The sequence below is a fragment of the Notamacropus eugenii genome, chromosome 2 (genome assembly GCF_028372415.1).
Source record: "Notamacropus eugenii isolate mMacEug1 chromosome 2, mMacEug1.pri_v2, whole genome shotgun sequence".
NCBI lineage: Eukaryota > Metazoa > Chordata > Mammalia > Diprotodontia > Macropodidae > Notamacropus > Notamacropus eugenii.
Genome location: NC_092873.1, coordinates 57,917,089 through 57,938,267, shown reverse-complemented (window position 1 = coordinate 57,938,267; position 21,179 = coordinate 57,917,089). Strand labels below are relative to the sequence as shown.

The window sequence follows — 21,179 nt, the reverse complement described above, 5'->3', positions numbered from 1 at the left end:
ATAACCCCGCTCTTCATCCTCACCATGACCTCCAGTCCCTTGATCCCTCAGTTATCCCCAAGGTCATCTCTTCTGCACTGGTCACTCTTTTCTCTTCTCCTCATCTTGACCCCTTGGGGAACCAACTGAACTCCACACTGTCCTTCTGAGTCCTTAGTCCTTCTGTCGTTTCATGATTAAACCTCAGACTTGGATCATTCCCACTATTTGTCACCTTCATACCTACAAATGTGCTGCTGAACAAACATGAAGAAAATCACACTACTGTTTTGACTGGGTCTGCTACAAATTTATGTTATACAACCTGGTCCCTTGGTGATTCTATCACACCTTCGTCATTAACTCATGCTCCCTTCACCACAGTAGCTCTTCTAGATCTTTTAATCCCTCCTCAAACCCTCCTTGGCTCCCCCTCTCTTGCCATTCACCGTGAACTTCCTCCTCTCCGCTCTTCCTCATGTCCTGTCATTCAGATGCTTTCTGCTCCTCTCCTCCTTCATCTGTGTCTCACATGAGGAGGTGGCCTTACTCCTGAGCAGTGTCAAGCCCTCTACTTATTCAGGTGGTCCTATTCATTCCCCCTCCTCCAAAAGGCTGTTTCCTTCGTCATCCCTACTCTGTTACTTATTTTTAATCTCTCCTCCACTGACTTCTTTCCTACTGTTTATGTCTCCTCTATCCTGAAAAACCCCTCACTTGATCCATCAATCACTGTCACCCAGTTTCTCTTCTGTTAAACTACTGGAAAAGACCTTCATTTTCTCTCATCTTTCTTGTTATCCCCTTACACTCTGGCTTCTGATCTCATTATTCCACCAAAACTGCCCTTTCCAGAGTTATTGATGATCTCTGAGTGGCCAAATCCAGTGCCCTTTTCTCAGTCCTCATCCTCTGTGACTTCTCTGCGGCCTCTGACTGTTGATTACTCTCTCTTCCTTGAGACTTTCTTCTCTCTAAGTTTTTGGGACACCTCCCCTCCCTCCTGGTTCTCCTTCCACCTCTCTGATGGCTCCTTCTCTCTCTCCTTTGTTGTATCCTCCTCCAGATCACGTCCTCAGACCCTAGGTGTCCCTCAGGACTCTGGCCTGGGCCCTCTGCTCTTCTCCCTCCATACTTCTTCCCTTGCTGACCTCATCCACTCCCAAGGATTTAATTACCATCTCTATGCTCATGATTCTCAAATCTCTTCCTGCCCCAACCCCTTGACTGACTTCTAATCTAGTATCTCCAACCACCTTTCATACATCTTGAATTGAATGTGCTGTAGATCTCTCTAAAACTAAGCTCATTATTTTTCCTCCTGAATTCTTCCCTGCTCCTACCATCCCTGTTGCTGTAGAGCACTTCACCATTCTCCCAGTGCCCCAGACTCACAACCTTGGAGTTATCCTGGATTCCTCGCTATTTCTCACCCCCTCAAATCCAAGCTGTTATCAAGGCCTGTCCATTTCACCTTTGCAGCATCTCTTGAACTCACCCCCTTTTTGCCTCTAACACTGCCCTCATCGCCTCACACCTGGACTGTTGCAACAGACTTGCTGGGAGGTTTGGAGGGGAGTGTCTACCTGCCTCAAGCCTCTCCTCACTCTAATCCATCTTTCATCCACTAAAGTGATTTTCTTAAAGCAAGGGTCTGATCATGTCACTCCTCTGCTAACTCGCTATTGCCTCCAGGAGCAAGTACAAAATGCTCTGTTTGGCATTTGAAGTCCTTCATACCTCAGTCCCCTCCTACCTTTCTAGTCTTCTTATACCTTACTTTCTGCCATTTTTCTTTGATCCAGTGACACTGGCCTTCCTGGATCTCCTCACATAAGATGCTTTATCTCTGCTTGTCCTCCATATCTGGAATATTCCTCTTCCTCCAAGACTAAAGTGGAGGCAGGGCTGGTGCATGATTTTCTATTTGCAGATGACTGTGCACTCAGTACAGCCTCCAAAGCTGAGATACAACAAAGTATGGATCAACTCTCTGCTGCCTGTGCTCATTTTGGCCTAATCATTTACACCAAAAAGACACAGGTGTTCCATCAGCCACCATCACACCATCCATATGTGGAACAATTACAACAAATGGAGAAGTTTTGAATGCTGTGGATAAGTTCACTTACCTTGATAGTGTATTTTCCAGGGATGTACACATTGACAATGAGGTTGGTGCACACATTGCCAGAGCTAGCTCTGTGTTTGGGAGGTTCCAAAGAAAAGTTTGAGAGAGAAGAGGTATTATTGGACTGACTACCAAACTGAAGGTCCGCAGAGCCATTGTGCTGACCTCATTGTTGTACACCTGTGAAACATGGACAGTCTACCAGTGCCATGCCAGGAAACTGAATCGCTTCCATTTGAACTGTCTTAGGAAGATTCTGAGGATCACCTGGCAGGATAAGGTACCAGACACTGAAGTCCTTGCTCGAGTTGAACTCTCAAGCATTCAAACTATGCTTCAGAGAGTGCAACTCTGATGGGCTGGCCATGGTGTTCAAATGCAAAACATAAGCTTGCCAAAAAGACTATTTTATGGAGAATTCACATGGGGCAGGTGATCATACTTTGGTCAGAAGAAGCAATACAAGGACACACACAAAGTCTCTTTCAAGAACTTTGGAATTGATTGTGTGACATGGGAGACACTGGCACAGGACTGCTCAGCATGGCCTGCCCACATCAGAAAGGGTGCTGTGCTCTATGAGCAAAGCAGAATTGAGACAGTACAAAGTAAACATAGGATGTGCAAATTTGAAGTATCCACCCCAAAAATTCATATGGACTATCTGTGCCCTACCTGTGGTAGAACATTCTGAGCTTGTATTGGTTTGATCAACCACAGTTGGACACATTGAAACTTGAGTTTATCATGGTGATGTCATTTTGGTCCTTTTGAAAATGAAGGATAACAACTAACACATAGCCCAGAGAACATTAGCGGTGGATACTCTAAATTTGCACATCCTGCTTTTCCTTTGTGCTATCTCAATTCTGCTTTGCTCATAGAGCACAGCACCCTTTCTGATGTGGGCAGGCCATGCTGAGCAGTCCTGTGCCAGTGTCTCCCATGTCACACAATCAATTCCAAAGTTCTTGAAAGAGACTTTGTGTGTGTCCTTGTATTGCTTCTTCTGACCAAAGTATGATCACCTGCCCCATGTGAATTCTCCATAAAATAGTCTTTTTGGCAAGCTTATGTTTTGCATTTGAACACCATGGCCAGCCCATCAGAGTTGCACTCTCTGAAGCATAGTTTGAATGCTTGAGAGTTCAACTCGAGCAAGGACTTCAGTGTCTGGTACCTTATCCTGCCAGGTGATCCTCAGAATCTTCCTAAGACAGTTCAAATGGAAGCGATTCAGTTTCCTGGCATGGCACTGGTAGACTGTCCATGTTTCACAGGTGTACAACAATGAGGTCAGCACAATGGCTCTGCGGACCTTCAGTTTGGTAGTCAGTCCAATAATACCTCTTCTCTCTCAAACTTTTCTTTGGAACCTCCCAAACACAGAGCTAGCTCTGGCAATGTGTGCACCAACCTCATTGTCAATGTGTACATCCCTGGAAAATACACTATCAAGGTAAGTGAACTTATCCACAGCATTCAAAACTTCTCCATTTGTTGTAATTGTTCCACATATGGATGGTGTGATGGTGGCTGATGGAACACCTGTGTCTTTTTGGTGTAAATGATTAGGCCAAAATGAGCACAGGCAGCAGAGAGTTGATCCATACTTTGTTGTATCTCAGCTTTGGAGGCTGTACTGAGTGCACAGTCATCTGCAAACAGAAAATCATGCACCAACACTCCCTCCACTTTGGTCTTGGCTTGTAGCCTTTTCAAATTGAAGAACTTACCATCAGTACGGTAGTTGATCTTGAAGCCATGCTCATCCTCATTGAAAGCATTTGACAACATGGCTGAAAACATCATGCTGAAAAGCAAGCACACAACCCTGTTTCATTCCATTGGTGACTGGGAAGGCACAAGAGCATTGTCCACTATCAAGAACCCGGGCAAGCGTGCCATCATGAAACTGGTGTACAATACTGATGAACTTCCCTGGCCAACCAAATTTTGACATAATTTTCCATAAGCCCTCATGACTAACAGTGTCAAAGGCCTTGGTCAGATCTACAAATGTTGTGTACAGACCTCTGTTCTGCTCCTGGCATTTCTCCTGGAGTTGTTGGGCAGCAAACACTATATAGACCGTTCCTCGGCCCTTTCTGAAGCCACACTGGCTCTCATGTATATGACCATCTTCCAGGTGAAGAATTAGCCTATTAAGGAGGTTTCTAGCAAGAATTTTGCCAACAATGACTAAGAGAGAGAGAGAGATCCCCCTGTGATTGTAGCAGGATAATCTATTCCCTTTACCTTTATGGAGATGGACAATGGAGACATCCCTGAACTCCTGAGGGACAACCTCCTCTTCCCACATAACCTGGAATATTTCAGTTAACTTTTGTATGAGCAATGGTCCCCCTACCTTGTAAATCTCAGCTGGAGTAGAATCAGCACCAGGTGCTTTGCCACATGAAAGGAGCCTAATGGCCCTCAAAACCTCTTCTTCAGTTGGAAGTTCACTTAAGGGGGGATTGACTTCAACTAGACATAAATGGTCAATGGCCTCAGCATTGATTGATGGTGGTGTATTGAGAACACTATGAAAGTGTTCGACCCATCTCTCTAAGATCATGTCCTTATCACTTATCAACGTGGCTCCATCAGCACTGAGTAGTTGTCATGCACCATAGGTTTTTGGTCCATAAATAGCTTTCAGAGAATCATAAAAGTGCTTTGGATTGTTACTGTCAGCATAAAACTGAATTTCATCTGCCTTCTTACTGAATCAGGAATCCTGCATCTCTCTAAGCTTTGCTTGTACTTTACTTTTGATCGAATTAATTGCTCTCTTCTTAGTGGTGGATGAACTATCCTGCTGGCATATCCTGTGAAGTTCTCGTTTTCATTTGGAAGCTTCTAAATTTTCCCATCATTTTCATCAAACTAGTTTTGGTGTTTGCGAGTGTTCTGACCCAGATGAGCAAATGCAGTGCTGTACACCAAACCTCTGAAAGCTGCCCACTCCTTTTCTGCTCCACTGTTGCCAACTATGTGTTGGCTCATCTTTCCCCTATACTATATATTTGGCACTGTGGTGTGTGGTGGGGGCTCAGAGAGAAAAGTGAGGTGGCGTCTGCCCTCAGAGCATGCTTTCTGCTGGGCAGAAGAGACATGTCCTAGGTAAGGTCATGGACAGGTGTGCAGTGTAGCTTCAGGGAAAGAGGAAGAGTCTCTAAAGGAGACCACAGAGGCCTTTGGTGGAAGGAAGGAGCCTGGCTTTGACAGCCAAGAAGGCACGGAGGAGTGGCAGAGAACTCTCTGGCCCACCCCACACCCTTCTTTAGAGGTTGGAGGAACTGCTCATGGGGCCCCCAGGACACTACTGGGCTCAAGGGAAGAGCTTGTAGAAGCTTCCCTCCTCTTACCAGTAGGATTTGTTCTGTCAAACTTGGACTCAGTCAAAAGGCTGCACTCAAGGAGGCTGCAGGCTCCCCACTCCTGGGCTCATCCATGTCTTTCTGTTGGGTCTTTATTGAATGAAGTACTTATCTAAGTGGGAATCTAATGATTTTTCTAGCAAAAATAACTCTGTATTCTACCTATCTTTACAGATCCTTGACGAGTGGTTTGGCAGAACCATCATCTGTTCCTGTACAAAACTGAGTTATGATCATGCCCAAAGCATGATTGAACACCCTGATAGGAAGTTCCGGGAGGATGAGCTGCCCCCTGTGTCTGCAGAGCACCCCATTGAGCAGATCCACCAGGCAATCTTGAATCTTCACAGGATCGCCAAACAGCTGCGCCAGCAGCGCTTTGTGGATGGAGCACTTCGTCTGGATCAGGTTGGGGCTTCCTTCCAGTATGGTGGGAGCTGATGTGGACAGGAGGGGCACCCCATCCCATCTGAGCAGCTCCCCTCCTCAGAAATGCCTCCTGTACTGCTCATGAGGAAGGTCCATCCCTGCTAGGACTGATTGGTGTCAGATCTAGGGCTGAGCTTTAAAAAGAAGGAAAGAAAAATGTGCTCTGGGCTTGTCCTTGGTTTCCTATAAGAATTACCTTTAGACCAGCTCCAGTCTGCTGCCTGCTTCTGAATCCCCTTAATTCCTGGCTGCTGGAGAAAGAGAGGGGGACCCTGGCACCCCCAAGCCCAGAGAGGCATTTCCTAATAGCAGTCACACCTTGAGATTCAAGCTGTCAGGCATGTCTTGTGAAGGGCAAATGGCCCTGGATACCCTAAGGCTTAACTGGTGAGGGGAATGTCCCCCAGTCAAGAAGCCAGGATGTATCAGCGCATGCCAGATGCCTGCCCTCCTCTCTTCCACCACCCTACTCAAAGCCCTTCCTTCCTTCCATCAGGAGCATTAAGGAACACCCTCCTTCTTCCTTGCCTTTCTACTTTCTTTGTCACATTATTCCTGTGCTATCCTGTCCTTCATGATTTTACCAGTTTCATTTCTGAAACACTGTTTTTTTTGGTGTTGCTCCCTGAGCAGAAACCTTCCGTGGTCTCTGATTTGCTGGAAGGAAGAGTCAGACTCCCTAGTCAAATGTGTAAAGCACTTGTCATTTTCTGTCACCCCACTAAGCTGCAGCTGCTTTGAGGGTCAGGGCCATTCTGGCCATCTCTCTTTAGCCCTTGGACCTGGTGTAGGATTATAAACACCTTGAATACTCAGAAGAGTGGTGTTAGTTGGTGAATAGGAATCAGGAGATCTACGTTAGAGCCCTAACTTTGCCACTAGTTGGTCATGGGACCTTGGGCTTGAGGAACCTCATTTATAAGTAAAGACAATACCTTTGCCCTAGCTGCCTTCTTTTTTTTTTTTAAATTGTTCATCTATTTTTAACACTCATGCCTTAAAATTTTGAGTTCAAGATTCTCTCTCCCTTTTGCTCATCCCCCACCCATGGAGAAAGCAAGCTGTGTGATACCAGTTATACAGGTGATGTCATGCAGAACACATTTCTGTATTAGTCATGTCACAGAAAATGGCACGAAAAAATGAGCCAAATCTGCCTGCTGAGCTCATCAGTTCTCTTTCTGGAGGCAGAGAGCATTCATCATTGGGAGTCTTTTGGAGTTGTCTTTTATAGTTAGTCATCTTCCCAGGACTCTTTTTGCTGTATGCACTTTCTCCTGCTTCTGCTTACCTCACTTTGCATCAGTTCATGTGAGTCTTGCCATGATTTTCTGAAACCACTCCCCAGTCATTTCTTATAGCACAATACAAAACTTCATCACAGTCATGTGCCACAGCTTATTTAGCCATTTCATTCCCCACTGGATAGGCATACCCTTGATTTCCTTTTCTTTGATTTCTGGAATACAGACCTGGTCGTGTTGGCATTGCTGACTCAGAGGCTATGTACAGCTTTGTAGCCCTTTGGACATAGTTCCATATTATCTTCCAGAATGGTTGGACCAGTTCACAACTCCACCAGCTGTTTATTAGTGTCCCAGTTTTTCCACATCCTTTCTAGCATTTGTCATTTCTCTTTGTGTGTGTATGTGTGTGTGTGTGGGGGGGCACGTCAAAGTTGTTTCAGTTTGCATTTCAGTAATCAGTAGTGATTTAGTACATTTTTTTATACGACTATAAATAGCTTTAATTTCTTCCTCTGAAAACTGCCTTTCATATCCTGTGACCATTTATCAGTTGTGGAATAGAACCTTGCCTGACTGCCTCCTTGGTGGCTGCAGAGGCTACAGCTGAGTTAGAACTCTACCAAGCAAGTCAAGTCAAGCCAACACTTGCATTGGTCATGTGATGACCCACTGTGCTACCCAGATGTGCTGGTCTTAGAGAGTCTTATCCTTTTGGTGTACTGTCCTTATGTGGTAAACCCCTGAACTAGCCCCCCAGGTTTTCTGTTTTCCTTCCTTTCCTTCCTTCCTTCCTTCCTTCCTTCCTTCCTTCCTTCCTTCCTTCCTTCCTTCCTTCCCCTTCTTCCTTCCCCTTCTTCCTTCCTTTCTCTCTCTTTCTCCCTCTCTCCTTCCCCCCTTTCTTCCCTTCCTCCCCCTTCTCTCTCCATTGTGCCATAGTGTGTAGAGCACCAGACCCAGAATCAGAAAAACTCCTCTTCATGACTTCAGATCTGGCCTCAGACACTTAGTAGCTGTGTGATCTTGGGCAAGTCACTTTACCTTGTTTGCCTCAGTTTTCTCATCTATAAAGTGAGCTGAAGAAGGCAATGGTAATACTTCAGTATCTTTGCCAAGAAAACCCCAAATTGGGTCATGAAGGGTCAGGCGTGACTAGACAACAACAATAAAATTTTCCTCTTTGGGACCTTATCTAATGTCATTATGTCTTGGAGACCAGAACTCTACTCCCCTGTGTGTTTATCTTGTTACATAAGTGCCCTTCCTCTCATAGCAGACTTGAAGCTCCCTGGGGGCAGGTTTTTTGATACTCTGCAAATTTAAACAATGGTTGATTGGTTGCCGTGCTTGCCACCCCCCTGCTCCTTGGAGCTGACCATGGGTCCACAGCTTCCACAGTAGGTCCACTTGGTGCCCAGAAGATTGCTTAAAGGAGCTGACCATCTGGTGCCTGTCATTTTGATTACCTGAGGAGTCCATTGAAATCTTGGAGGAGATACAGAGAGTTTTAGATCCAGAGGAGAGGATGTTTTCCATTTTGTTTTCAGTGCCCAGTCTCTGATTCTTTCTTGTGGATAAAGGCATGCTTTGGAAGGATTCATGACGTTCATGACATCACTTTTCCTGTTATAAAGACATTAGGGCTGTTTTCCAGTCAGACTTCCACTCCTTTCTGGCTCCTTGGGGTCAGGCTGATGTTGAGGTAGCCTCGGGAGGCCTCACATCCTGTACTTTTTCTTGTTCCTGTTTCTTTTCATCCACTCTTAGTGACCATGTCACCTGAAGTGCAGTCACATTGCCGCCACCACCACTGCCTTTCTCTTTCTACTACTCCCCCAGCCTGGCACCAGATCCAGTTTGTGCTTGGTGGTGGTCTGACGCCCTGACCCTTCCTCCTCAAGGCCACTGCTGCCATTCTCAGCCGCCTCTAGCGTCTGGATTCACTCACCTGTCTCCAGTGCCCCTCTCCCCACTCCTGCTCTGCCCTTTGTCCTATTGTCAGGTTGGTCTTCCCAAAATGTGGTGAATGTGGTAAAGGGAAGTGGCCTCCCTCTTCTCAGCTGCCCATCATTGGGTGTTTGGAGGGGCTCACCTTTGGCATTCAACATTTGGATGTAGTTAGCTGGAAGTCAACCGCCCCATTATCGGATCTCAGTCCTTGCTGTTTCCTGCAGAGAAGAACATTGTGCCTCTAGTGCCATGAAGGGAAGTTGTGTGGTGGCAGGAGCCATGGGTGCAAGGTCCCAGCCTTCACTCTTAGCTGTATGACTACAGGGAAGTTACTAAACTGCACCAGTTCCCATTTCCTCAAGGTAACTCTTGGACTCCCCACCTCATGAGATTTTTGTAAGGATCTAATTAAAAAATGTGTATGAAGGTGCCTTATACCCATAAGGCATTTTAATAATTATTACTGTAACTATCATTCCCCTGAGTATATGGTCATTCGTGACAATCACTAACAACTTAAACCCTCTGGTTTGAGTCTCATGCCACAGATCAGATCATTGCCTGGCATGGTCAGGAGGGTCAGAGAAACAGCCCAGTGTGTGCAAGATCAGCCGGCTTCAGTCTAATTAGGTCTAAGGGAAGCAGACTCCTGGGTGAGGGACTTTTCCTTCTCTGTTCTCTCTGTTCTGTCCCAAGGACAGACATGAAAGGATTTAGATAGGTCTTGGCATTCTACAGAGAATTTTAATCCAGGGCATTCATTGGTCTCTGGGATGGTGACTTCTGGCTCTCTGGTTGCTGCTTACCTCTGGTCATATGAAGTGTGTTGGGGGCTATGGTCACAAGCATCCACGGTCATTTCACTTCATAATTGTCTCTGGAAGGCCATGTCCTCGCCTGGTTTCAGCAGTGATCTCTGTGGCTATATGAATGGTTACCACATTACATTCCCAGAGCCTTCATTCCATCTGTTTCCTTGGTAAGCAGCTGAACTGGCAGGAACATTGTCCTGGGGATCAGGGCCCGGAGCACTGTAGGGTTTCCAACAGCTTTCGCCACACGGGTACTTTCCAGCAACCCTCTATCCCCCAGACTCACAATAGCAGGATCATCTTCCATAGATTTTCATGGTCTCGTTAGTTGATTTTAGAATTGGTTGAATGATCCAACTGAAAATGAGTATGACGAATATCTTCATGTTGTTTTGGAGGCAGCAGTACCTCGGAGGGCTTTGTTTTCAGCCCTGTTGGCCCCCCAGGTTCTTACAGGTAGAGATTACAATACTTAGCAAATTTGCATATGAACTGAAGCTCCCAGGGACAGCTTATGTGTTTGAAGACAGAGTTATGATCCAGGAAGATCTTGACAGACTAGAATGATGGACTGAATTAAATGAGATGAAACTCAATAAGGACAAACGTAAAATCTTTCATTTGAGTCTAAATAATCAACTCGTCCAATACAAGATAGGAGAGATCAGGCTTAATAGCAGCACTCTGGTGCTATGAATCCATTTCTTCATTGGTGCACGTCTGTCTAGAGGGGACATGCATCCCAGGCTCCCAAACTGGCCTTTCTCTGGGACACCTGAGCTAGCCCATTTTAACAGCATCAGAAATGCCGTCTTTGCCACTTCGGAGACCCAAGGGTGGCACAGGCTTGTGATGACTAATCATCGTAAGTACTGGTCTCAAATGGCAGCCCCCCTAGGCTGCACCATGTTCTGGGATTGTCCTCCATTTTCCCATCACTCTCATGCTGACTTATCATTGTAGTTCCCAGAGTGTTTTGTGATGATTTATAAGCACAGAACACCACTAGGAGAATAGCAGTGTTAAAGAAGTGCTTTTTGTTTATTATCAGGGTCCAGCCTGGTTACTGACACCACCTTAGTTCCAGGCCCAGTTCTTTGGCTTTCTGTCCCTCTGCATCTCTGTCCCTGTCTCTCTGTTTCTGTCTCTCTGTCACACACACACACACACACACACACACATACACACACACACACACTCTCTCTCTCTCTCTCTCTCTCTCTCTCTCTCTCTCTCTCTCTCTCTCTCTCTCTCTCTCTCTCTGTTTCTACTAAGGGACAACATGCAAGGGTTGCCTCTGGCCACATGTCATAGTCTGGGAAATAGAAGGTTTTTTATCCACTTTCATCTTCCCATGGCTGACAGAGTGGCAGATGATGGCAATGCTGCCACACAGTTCTTGAATTGCCTGCAAAGTTTGTCTCCCTTGTTTCCACACACAAGTCCCTTCTGGATCCTTTCTGATCCCCTAGGCTGCTGGGGCCTTCCCCACTGAGATCACGTCCCATCTGCTCTGTACAGATCTTGTATGTCCTACCTACTTACGTGTAATAGGAGGTCCCTGAAGGCACAAATTACTCTTGCCCTTCTTTGCATCCTTAGCATTTAGTGAAGTCCTTGCTACATTTGTGGTTGTTCGCTCATTCTCAGTCACGTCTGGGTCTTCATAATCCCGTTTGGGGTTTTCTTGGAAAAGTTCCATTTCCTTCTCCAGCCCATTTTACAGATGAAGAAACTGAGGTAGACAGGGTTAAGTGACCTGCCCCAGACCACACAGCTAGTAAGTGTCTGAGGCCACATTTGAAATCAGGAAGATCCGTTCCTGACTCCAGGCTTGGCACGCTATCCACTGTGCCACCTCCCTGCTACATAATAAGGGTTTAATCATTACTTGCTGACTGACTGATGGATGGTGCACTTAGTATGTGTTGTGATTGTTTTCTAGAGACTAGTGTTTCCTGCTTTGGTCTAGTAATAAAAGCCAACTTTGGGCATGTAAGATTTTCAAGGGAACGCTGGAAGGAGGGTTCTGCTAGATGGGAGTAGGAAGAGAGGCTGACCTCCTGAACTTGGATCCCGAAGGCCTCCTTGGGCTCAGTGTATCACATTCCTGGGTGTCCAGTTAGCTCAAAGCTTCTAAGGCTTGACCTTGGCCCGCCAAGCTCCCCTTGCATTGTTTGTTTCACTACTGGAAGGCTTGCAAGGGAGGAGAGAGCAAAGGGGGACCTTTCACTAAAACACTTGAAAAGGAACCCAACAAATGAGAGAAACCAGCTCCAGGAGGGGATCAGTGGCCAGAAAGCAAATGAAGTCATCGGTCCTGCTGGATGCTGAAGCACAAATTGTTGCTCCCCTGGCAGGTGAGTGAATTGACCAGTTTCAGGGCAGCCTTGGTAACTCTGTTCATGGCTGACTCTCCCCATGTTGGGGGTCTGCTGTTCTAGAGAGCTAGGTGCCTAGTGTAGTTGCCCTCATTTCTTGTCTCTGTGCATCCTCATTCCTTTGCCTCAGTACTCAGGGACATTCTGCCCTATCTGCTGGGCTTAGAGCAGAAAGAACCTTCAAGACAAGAAGTTTTATTTCTCTAGCCCTGGATTTGGGTGTCACTTCCCCTGTGAGCTTCAGTCTCTTCATAAGAAATGATCCCTCCCTCGTAGAGCTCTTATGAGGATCCAGTGGGATCATGTCTGTGAAACTGTGGTGTCTGCCTGTAAGAAAGTGGCATTCACTGAAGAGCCACAGGAGACCCCAGGACAACTCGTCTCTTCCCTGAATCAAACCCAGACTGAGAAAGCAGGGCCATTGTTGTCTGGATAGCATCTGCAGGGCTGACAGGCGTCACCTGTTGAGGATTCAGTTGAAGAGTGATTGTGATTGCCTTGGCCTGCCCATGAGTGATGTCTCCACCTCTCTCAATTCGAGGGAGCAGAGGCAGCTTCTAACTGTTATTTTTTCCACGGTGTGACATCACCACTAAGTTGCATTTCATTGTGTGTCATGGTACGAGACAGGTCCTAAGCCCTAGAACTTTCCCTGGCCTCCAGACTCAATCAGGCCTGGGCCCAAGGACAAGAAGCACCTTGCCAACTGCCTGGTTCAGTCCTTTCCAATGGAGATGAGTAGCTGAAAATACTTTGTCCCTCAGTTTTCTTGTGGTTTGGTGAAGGGAATATACTGTCTCCTGTTCAGGGACGCTGCTTGCCCTTGCCTCCCTTGCACAAATGGCCTTTTTTTCAGCCTTTGGACAGTCTTTCTGCAGAGAAATCTTTGACTTTCAGCAAACTTCCTCACCCCTCTGAAATACTGAGGGTAGAAGCATAGTGTGCTCCCAGCGGATCCAAGAACAGCTGTAGGCACAGAGAGTTTGGGGTTCACTCATGGAAAACTGGCCTTGCATAGCATCAGCACCTCCATTCTTGGGCATCCACAGGACCTGGTGTATCAGTCAGACACTTTGAGAACGCTTGTCTTTAGCATGCCAACACCCTGGGGATGGAGCCCTCCCCTTCAGCCCATGACAGCTGGACATTGGTCAGGCACTCATCACTTGAGTCCCTGCTTCTTGGTTGTGGTTCTTTAGGATGGCCCTGTAGAATGCGCTGTCTTTGAGGCCAGGGGCTCTTTCCCTTGTGTGTCTCCACATGTGTCTCCAGCTTCCTGCCCTGGGCTTTAGGCCAGAGGAGGCGGCTTACACTTCCTTGACCTAATCTAAGCTTGCTGAACTAAATCATCCCCTCCTTTAGATGTGGAGGCAGGTATCTGCACCCAGTGTCCCCTGGGCTTTTCTATGTCTTTTTTATTCCCTTCAAAGCTCCTGGGATTAGGAAGAGAGTATTTTTGAGAAGAGGCCCTTTGTCTTGATGCCAGCTGCAGCAGCTCAGTGCTGGGTTCCTCTGCTGGGGGTTGGGAAGGAGCCTGCTGGTTGACTCTCCCCTTTGGTGGGGTAACTTGGTGTCACCATAACTGAGGGCCCACATGAAAAATGAGGTTGGGCCCAAGAAACATGAAACAAAGAAGGCTGGGAAAGTCTCCCCATTGTCTCCCACTTCAATTTTCCACTCCACTGGCAGGGAAGTGATGGCTGAGACACAAGAGCCAGAACAGCAGGTCTTGGCTTGATAACAGCTGTGGGCCCATCCAGAATATGGCCCCGAAAATGGATCTCCAGGGTCGCCAGGGCTCCTGAGGCCTTGGAATTCCTGTGTGTGTGAAAGCTCTTTGTGGTAATTTCCTTGTTGTTTTTATTAATGAAGCTTTCACCAAGCCCCCTTGACTGGCTGCCATTGGCACATTGTGGAGAGCTGAAAATGGAAAACTCCCAGCCTCATGTGCAGTGGGAGTGGGGAACTTGGGAAAGAGGAGGTGGAGGGGGAGGTAGGTCAGCAAGAAGTCAGGTACTGGACCATGCAGCACATTTTCAACTGAAAAGAGCCCGGAGCCTTGTCTTCATGTTTTAATTGCCAAGGGGCGGGAAAGACAGAGAAAGCTCCCAGTGCCCCCCATTTCCCATTGTCAGAGGACCTGGGAGCTAGGATCCAGCTATGACAAGTCACTAACTACTATTAACAAAGAGAATGTGCTAAACTCTTATGAGGTACATGCTTTTGTCCAAAGTACAGCAGGAGTTGAGATGGCACAGAGAAGACTTAGAAGGGGGCACCACTACGTTGGGTCCATTTGGCTCTGGGCCATCAAGAGGAGCCATTGTGACCCTGGTTTCTGCCTTTGCTAGGTATGACCGTGACTGAGTGAACCTCTTCTCATTCAAAAGTAAATTAGAACATAGCTCTCATTTATGTATGATTTTAATGTTTTCAAAGAGCTTTTCCTGGTGATACAGATAGTTCAAGTTTTATTATTCCATTTTATAGATGAGGAAACTGAGGCTTACAGAATTTCAATGAAGTGCCTAATGCTGCTTGTGAAAAGAAGAACTCATAGCACTAATGCAAGGGGCCAGCTGAGATGTCCCACTTAATCTTGACAAATAAGCTCACAGTATTCTGCCTCATCTAGAAGTTGGCACAAAGACTCAGGGCATTACAGAAAATGGAAATGGTGTGTGTGGGGGGGTGGGGGTGGGAACAGATGCTTCTGTAGTCCAGGCTGGACCTGAGGAGCATCTGGGGGGGTGGGCGAGGAGTAGAGGTGGAGGGAGAGGCCTTGGTCAGGACATCATTAAGGACATATGTGTACAGAGAAGGATATGGATGGGTCAGATGGCAAAAGAAGGTGCTTAAATGTTGTGCTGATCTCCAGGAAATATGAAAAGGCCATGAGGGGGATGTGCTCCAGGACCTTTGGGAAGCTTTATAGTGGGGCTCCTTCACCTTCCTGGTGTGGCCCCTTGGGCCAGTGGAGGGAGCCCTTTAGAATCATGCTCTTAAATGCCTAAGATAAAATGCTGAGGATTACAAAAGAATGAATAAATGACTGGGCTCCGATAGAAAAGTAAGACAGTCCCTGAGATCTGCTACTAGGAACAGAGGGACAAATGCCTGTAGAAGAGAAAGCCTCAAGTCCTATGAAGTCCCCACGGGCAAGGGCGCAGCAGCAGGGCCGCGCACTGGGCCTGCCTCTTTGCTAGGGGCATTTCCACTGAGATGTTTCTGACATTGGGCCATTTGACAGGGCTAAGGATTTTGGTGATGAGAACTTTCTTTTCTGGATCTTCATAGATGCAGCCAGTTGGTTGCACATGTATAAAAGTTGTTAGAGTACAGTTATCAGAAATGGTTTTAAAAGTTTCCAGACACCAGGTTAAGATCCTGACTTTATGGAATATTTATTGATTATGTATTTATCCTTAAACTATGCATTTTTATGGGGCAAAAATATCACATGGAATTAGTCTGTCACAGTACAGCAAGGGGACTGCACCTGGGTTCAAATCTATCCTCAAATACTTAAAAGATGTGTGACCTTAGGCCAGTCATTTCTTGCCCCAAACCTCAGTTTGCTTCAGTTTCCTCAGCTATAAAATGGGAGCAGTAGTGGCATCCCGCTCATAAGATTATTATGAGATCCTATTTGTAAAGCATGTAGCCTGTGCTAAGAGCTTTGTAATTGTTAGCTATTTATAATAATTCCAGCATACATTCTGCATAGGAAGGAATTTCAGATGAAAACTGAGCTAGGTCCAGAATTAAATGGGAAGACAAATTCAAACAAAGTCACATTTAGAAAAGTGTAGCAATTTCAACAGTTCTGAACTCTCCCCTGCTACCAAAGCCCATCTTTTCTTTTTTAAATGTTGATAGATTTTGTTCTTATATTTCCTTCCTTTCCAGATATATCCCTCCTTCTTCCCCTACCCAGGGAGCCAGTCTGTAGCAACGAGTATAAATAAAAAGAGATAAAAGTTAAATATGTCTGCTTGAAAAGTGCAGACAGCATTCCATCCTCAGTCACCCATCTCTTCAAAGAAGGGAGGGAGGGAGAGCCCTGGTTCTCATTTACTCCTGGGAGACTAGGCTTAGTCATTAGAATTTCACAGTGGTCAGGGTCATGGGTTTTTTTTTGGAGTTGGGGGGAGTTCTTTTTATTTCCATTTGCTGTCATGTGTGTGTGTGCACACGCATATGCGCGCACACACATTGTTTTCTTAGCTCTGCTTGCTTCCCTTACACCAGTTTGTGGGGCTTCCCTGCTTCTCTGCATTCTGCATTGCCATCCTTCTGGTGGTGTAAGAGCACACCATCACCCTCATGTCCCGCAGCTTGCCCACCATTCCCAGCTGATGGGCACTGACTTTGTTTTTGCTTCTTTGCTACTACAAAAAAATGATGTTATAAACTTTTGGCTGCATGCGAGCCTTTTCTTTCTGTCTGACTTCTTTGCAGTTACAAGCTTGATCGTGGGATTTCTGGGTCAAGGTTTGTAGGTGTTTCATTGACTTTCTTAGCATCATCCCATGGCTGAGAACAGTTGAACTCAGTGTGCCCCATCTTTTGCCATCTTTTGTCATCCTTGTCATACATCTTGGCCGTATTGTAGGTGAAACCTCAGAGTGATTTTGATTTACAGTTCTCTTATCAGTGCAGATCCCATCCTTTTTTGCCATCCATGTTCTCCCAGGGATGCTGTATGATTCTGAATCACGTGATGTCACCATCTCAGAATTACAGATGACCCTGGGTGAGCAGAAGCAGGGTGTGGCAGGGCAGTGTGCACGAGTGCCACAGGACCAGCATCCTCATCAGAGTGAAAGAGAGGAAGTGTAAACAGGAAGCTTGAGTGTTGGTGCAAATGCCCCAGAAATGTTAAAAGGCCCCAAAGAAGGCTTTCGGTGATTTGAGTAAGTCCTCTGGAGGTCTTGGGGGGGAATGAAGATGAGAAGGTCTGGAGTTTCTGCGGTGTGGGGGGAATCACTGAAGCAGGCAAACCTGGGATCACAGCAGTTTTCCACATGATTCTCCTGTGTCTTGCTTTAACTTAATAGGATACCTAGGAGGGGTCTAAATGAAGCCACTCAGTTAATGAGGATCTTATCCCTGAGAGAATTGGGCATTTGCACTTTGGGGAGGCAGCACTGCATCCTGACACACTTCAGTGCCTGTCTTCAGACCAGCAGCAGGCGCACCCTGTGGTGTGTGGAGCACAGTGGGAAGGCCTACTGCAGTCAGCAGAAGATAGGCTCTGTTTCTTCTCGAGATTTACCACTTAGACTGGTTGGTGTTGGAGTTCTTTCTCTGTGTCTTATCTCTGAATTCAGAGGAAGAAAACCTGAAATAGCACCAAAGTGCCAGAGCTACAGGGAACCTGAGAGATTCTTTGGCCCAAATGCCATGCCTTCTGCCCTCTGCCCCTGTCTGCCGTAATTGTCTTTGAACTAATTTCCCAACCGAGAGCAATGGTAGGTGATTTTGTGATCTAATAATTCCTCAGGGGCCTTCGTACTGATGACTTACCATTTTATGTAGCACGAACTTGGAGACTCAGACATCAGGTTGGACTTGCTCACTGACCAGAGACCTGCTGAGGAATCTCATGCCCACCATCCAGTGGTTGTCAGGGGACATCAGCCCTGTTAAACAGGACTGGATAATTGAAACCTGTGCTGGTCAAAGCATTCTCACTGGATTTTTTAAAAAGAAAATCATTTAAGCAAATTATCCTTTTGATCAGGCAGGTGCTTATTAGCAGGTGTTTTTGGAGTCCAGTCAGGAATGAGGCTGTTTAGCATTAATTTTGTTATTTTCTTTAGTGGAATACCTCAGATCAGCCTGAAGCTGAAGGGGCTGGTTTTCATTTCCTATCTATAGGAAACTGTAGAATTTTTAGAGCATTTAGGAGCAGTGGGCTTTGAACCAGAGGACCTGGATTTGGAATCACTGGCTGAGGGAACCTTCCAGAGCCTTGGTTTTTTCATGTGCAAGATAGAGATGATAATTATTCAATTTAACAAACCCCTATTGAGCTTCAGATATGTGCTAGGCGCTAGTGTGCTGGGTGCTGGAGATGCCAAAACAAAACAGAAAACTGAAGCAGTTCCTGCCGTCAGGGAGTTCAAATTCTCCCAAGGGGATACACCATGAATTCAGATAAATACAGAGTAACTTGGAGTGGGAAAGGGAATGGGGAGGGGGAGTGTGGTAGTAGAAGATTCAGATTCACTAGTCAAGCCAGACGAGGGAGACAGGCCCAGGGCAGAGGGGACATCCTGTAGAGGTGACAGCGTGCAAGTGGGTTTGACTAGAAGGAGACTGTGTGAAAGGCAGTTACAGGGATGAAGCCAGGAAAGGAAGGTGGGAGCTGGACTGTGGATGGCTGAGGCAAGAGAGAATCCCTGAAGGTTTTGAGTAAGGGTGTGATGGGCTCATTTCTGTGTTTTAGGAGTATCAATTTTGTGGAGGCTGGATTGGTACCAGGAAACTCGGAAGTAGGGAGACTGAGGAGAAGAGGCTCTTGGGAGATGGAGAAGGCTGGCACAGGGGACAGGATAGGATGGTTTTGGGGGTGGTTGGGGAGATGGAGTTGACTGATGAGAGATGAAGAAGGAGGGAGAAGGAAAGGTCAAGGAGGGCTAAGAGAACATTGGTGACCCCCATCCCTACCCCCGCCCCAGAAAGAGCAAGGTCTTTGAGGGAAAATTGAATGAGTTCCATTTTGGAGTGGCCAAACCCAGTAGGGAGTTGGTGGAAGGGGTGGGGGCTCAGAAGACAAATTGGAGCTAGATAGGTAGGTTTGAGGTCACTGGCACAAGATGGTCATTTAGCTCTAAAAAAAAGTTAAAGAAATGTAAACTGTAATGATGATGAGGATTTAGTCCAACTCCCCCCCCCCCCCCTTTTAATTAAATTTTTCAAATGAACAAGCATTTATTTTCTTTCCCTCCTCCTACTTCCTTTGCCCCAAGCTGGGAAAAAAGAAAAAGAAAAACCTTGTGACCAACATGCCCAGTTAAGCCAAACAAATTCCCACATTGGCCATGTCCAAAGATGTGTGTCTCATTCTGCCCCCTGAGTCCGTCTTGCCTGTCGGGAGGTGGGGAGCATACTTCATCATCTGTCCTCCAGAATTGTTCCCCTTCTCCCTTACCCAGGAGGCATGGGGCCTGCCTGAGTCTGGTTCTCCCAGCTCCTCACCAGGGACTTTTGTCCTCCATGCCAAGCTGTGTGCAGCTCCTGGTCAGTGGTGGCCTTTGTGTGACCACAGAAGCGATACCCAGGACTTTGAGTCTCTGACGTCTGCTCGACATCATGCCATTTGAGCCCCACAGGACAGCACCCCCTTGAACCACAAGGCTTCTCTACTGAAAGACCTAGAGAGAATAAATGCCCCAGGTCCCCAGCTTGGGATAGGCAGAGCCAGCACAAGGCTCCTGATTGCCAGGCCAGGGTTCTTTTCATATAGAAAGTCAGAGCCATCCCCAGTGGTCTTTTCTTCTTTCTCATGCCTCCTTGTCCATAACCACCTTTTTTGTTTTTCTGGTGCCAGCTATGCTGGCACGATTTGGAGAATTTGCTCCAAAGTAGTTTCTTTCATTCTTGATACTGCCTCTTCACTATGGAAAATGAAGTCCTCTATTTGTGAGAGGATCTCTGAGACCTTAATTATCTTGCCTCTCATCACATCCCCAAGCCTCTCAGAGCTCTCCAGTTTAGAGAAAGAGCTTAGTGGATGCTGCTGTTGCCCCAGAGTCTCTCATTTGCCTGCTTCTTCCCATCAGCTCTTCCCTTCCATGTCTCAGTAACGTGTCATGTAGGACTTTAGAAAGGCCCTTCTCCCTGACCCTTTTCTTCCTTTATCTGTGTCATCCCGTCCTGTCATTAATGCCCCAGTTGAGCAGTAGGATTGCCAGGGGTCATGAAGTTCTCTTTTTGCGTGATTCATTGAGCAAGCCAGAGCTTGTCATCTAGGCAGCTAGGTGACACAGATCTCAGCATTAAGAAGACTTGGATTCAAATCCTGCCTCAGACATTTAAAAACTGTCTAAGCCTTCATAGGTAACTCATCCCTCGCAGCCTATTTCCCAATAACAGTGCCACTCCCTCCCAGGGTTGTTGTGAGGATCAGATGAGATGATATCTGGGAAGGACTCGGCAAACCTCAGAGAGCTGTAGGAATGATAGTCATGATGATGGTCTGAGAGCCTCTGTCAGTCCAGCCTTCATTCCCTCATTTGTGCATCCATACATTTGCTCCTGATGCTGGTGGCAGAGCCACCCAGGGTGAGCTGGTTGCACAGTGCTGACCATCCGTGCTCCCAGGAGCTTGTCTCCCCATGGCCAGGCCCCCACTCTCTCATGTCGTCTCTCACTGCAGCTCCTGCTTGTCTCCAGCAGCAGTGAAGTGTCACTAACTATACTTACTTTGTCCTCCAGCTGGGTGGGGAATGAAATGCAGAAAACAACCCCTGAAGCTTAGCATGTTCAGTCCATTATTGTCTCTTGCCTTGCAACTTGGTCATTTCACAGATATCTTTCATGCCAAAGGTCACACACAGATCTTAGTTCAAAAAGCTTAGTTCAGTCCCATTAATCCCATACTAGATTACTAGAGTAATCCTTATGACATCTGTTTTAGAGTTGGCTATTATTTTGTTAGCATCCAGGAAATATAGGATTGGGAAAGGAGTTGGGCTGGTCTTGTAGCCAGAAAGAGACTGGTCAACAGCTGCACTGGTGCCCCTGGGTATGAAAAGACCTAAAGGAAAGCAGGGAGTGGGAATGTGGACTTGTAGAGTATTCTTCTGTGAATGATTTAAGGACCAACTTAAATGAGATGTGGACAGGTTAAGGCTATT

General features: G+C 46.5%; 1 protein-coding gene across 4 annotated transcripts in view; it reads left to right on the top strand.

Annotated features, from left to right (window-relative positions):
• The window catches only part of DIS3L2 (DIS3 like 3'-5' exoribonuclease 2), a 393,028-nt gene that overhangs the window by 275,099 nt on the left and 96,750 nt on the right, over positions 1-21,179 (top strand). For all 4 annotated transcript variants that reach the window (XM_072637426.1, XM_072637425.1, XM_072637427.1 and 1 more), the window contains one exon: positions 5,671-5,904. In XM_072637426.1, the coding sequence (XP_072493527.1) occupies positions 5,671-5,904 (234 nt within the window). The remainder of the gene's footprint in view (positions 1-5,670; positions 5,905-21,179) is intronic.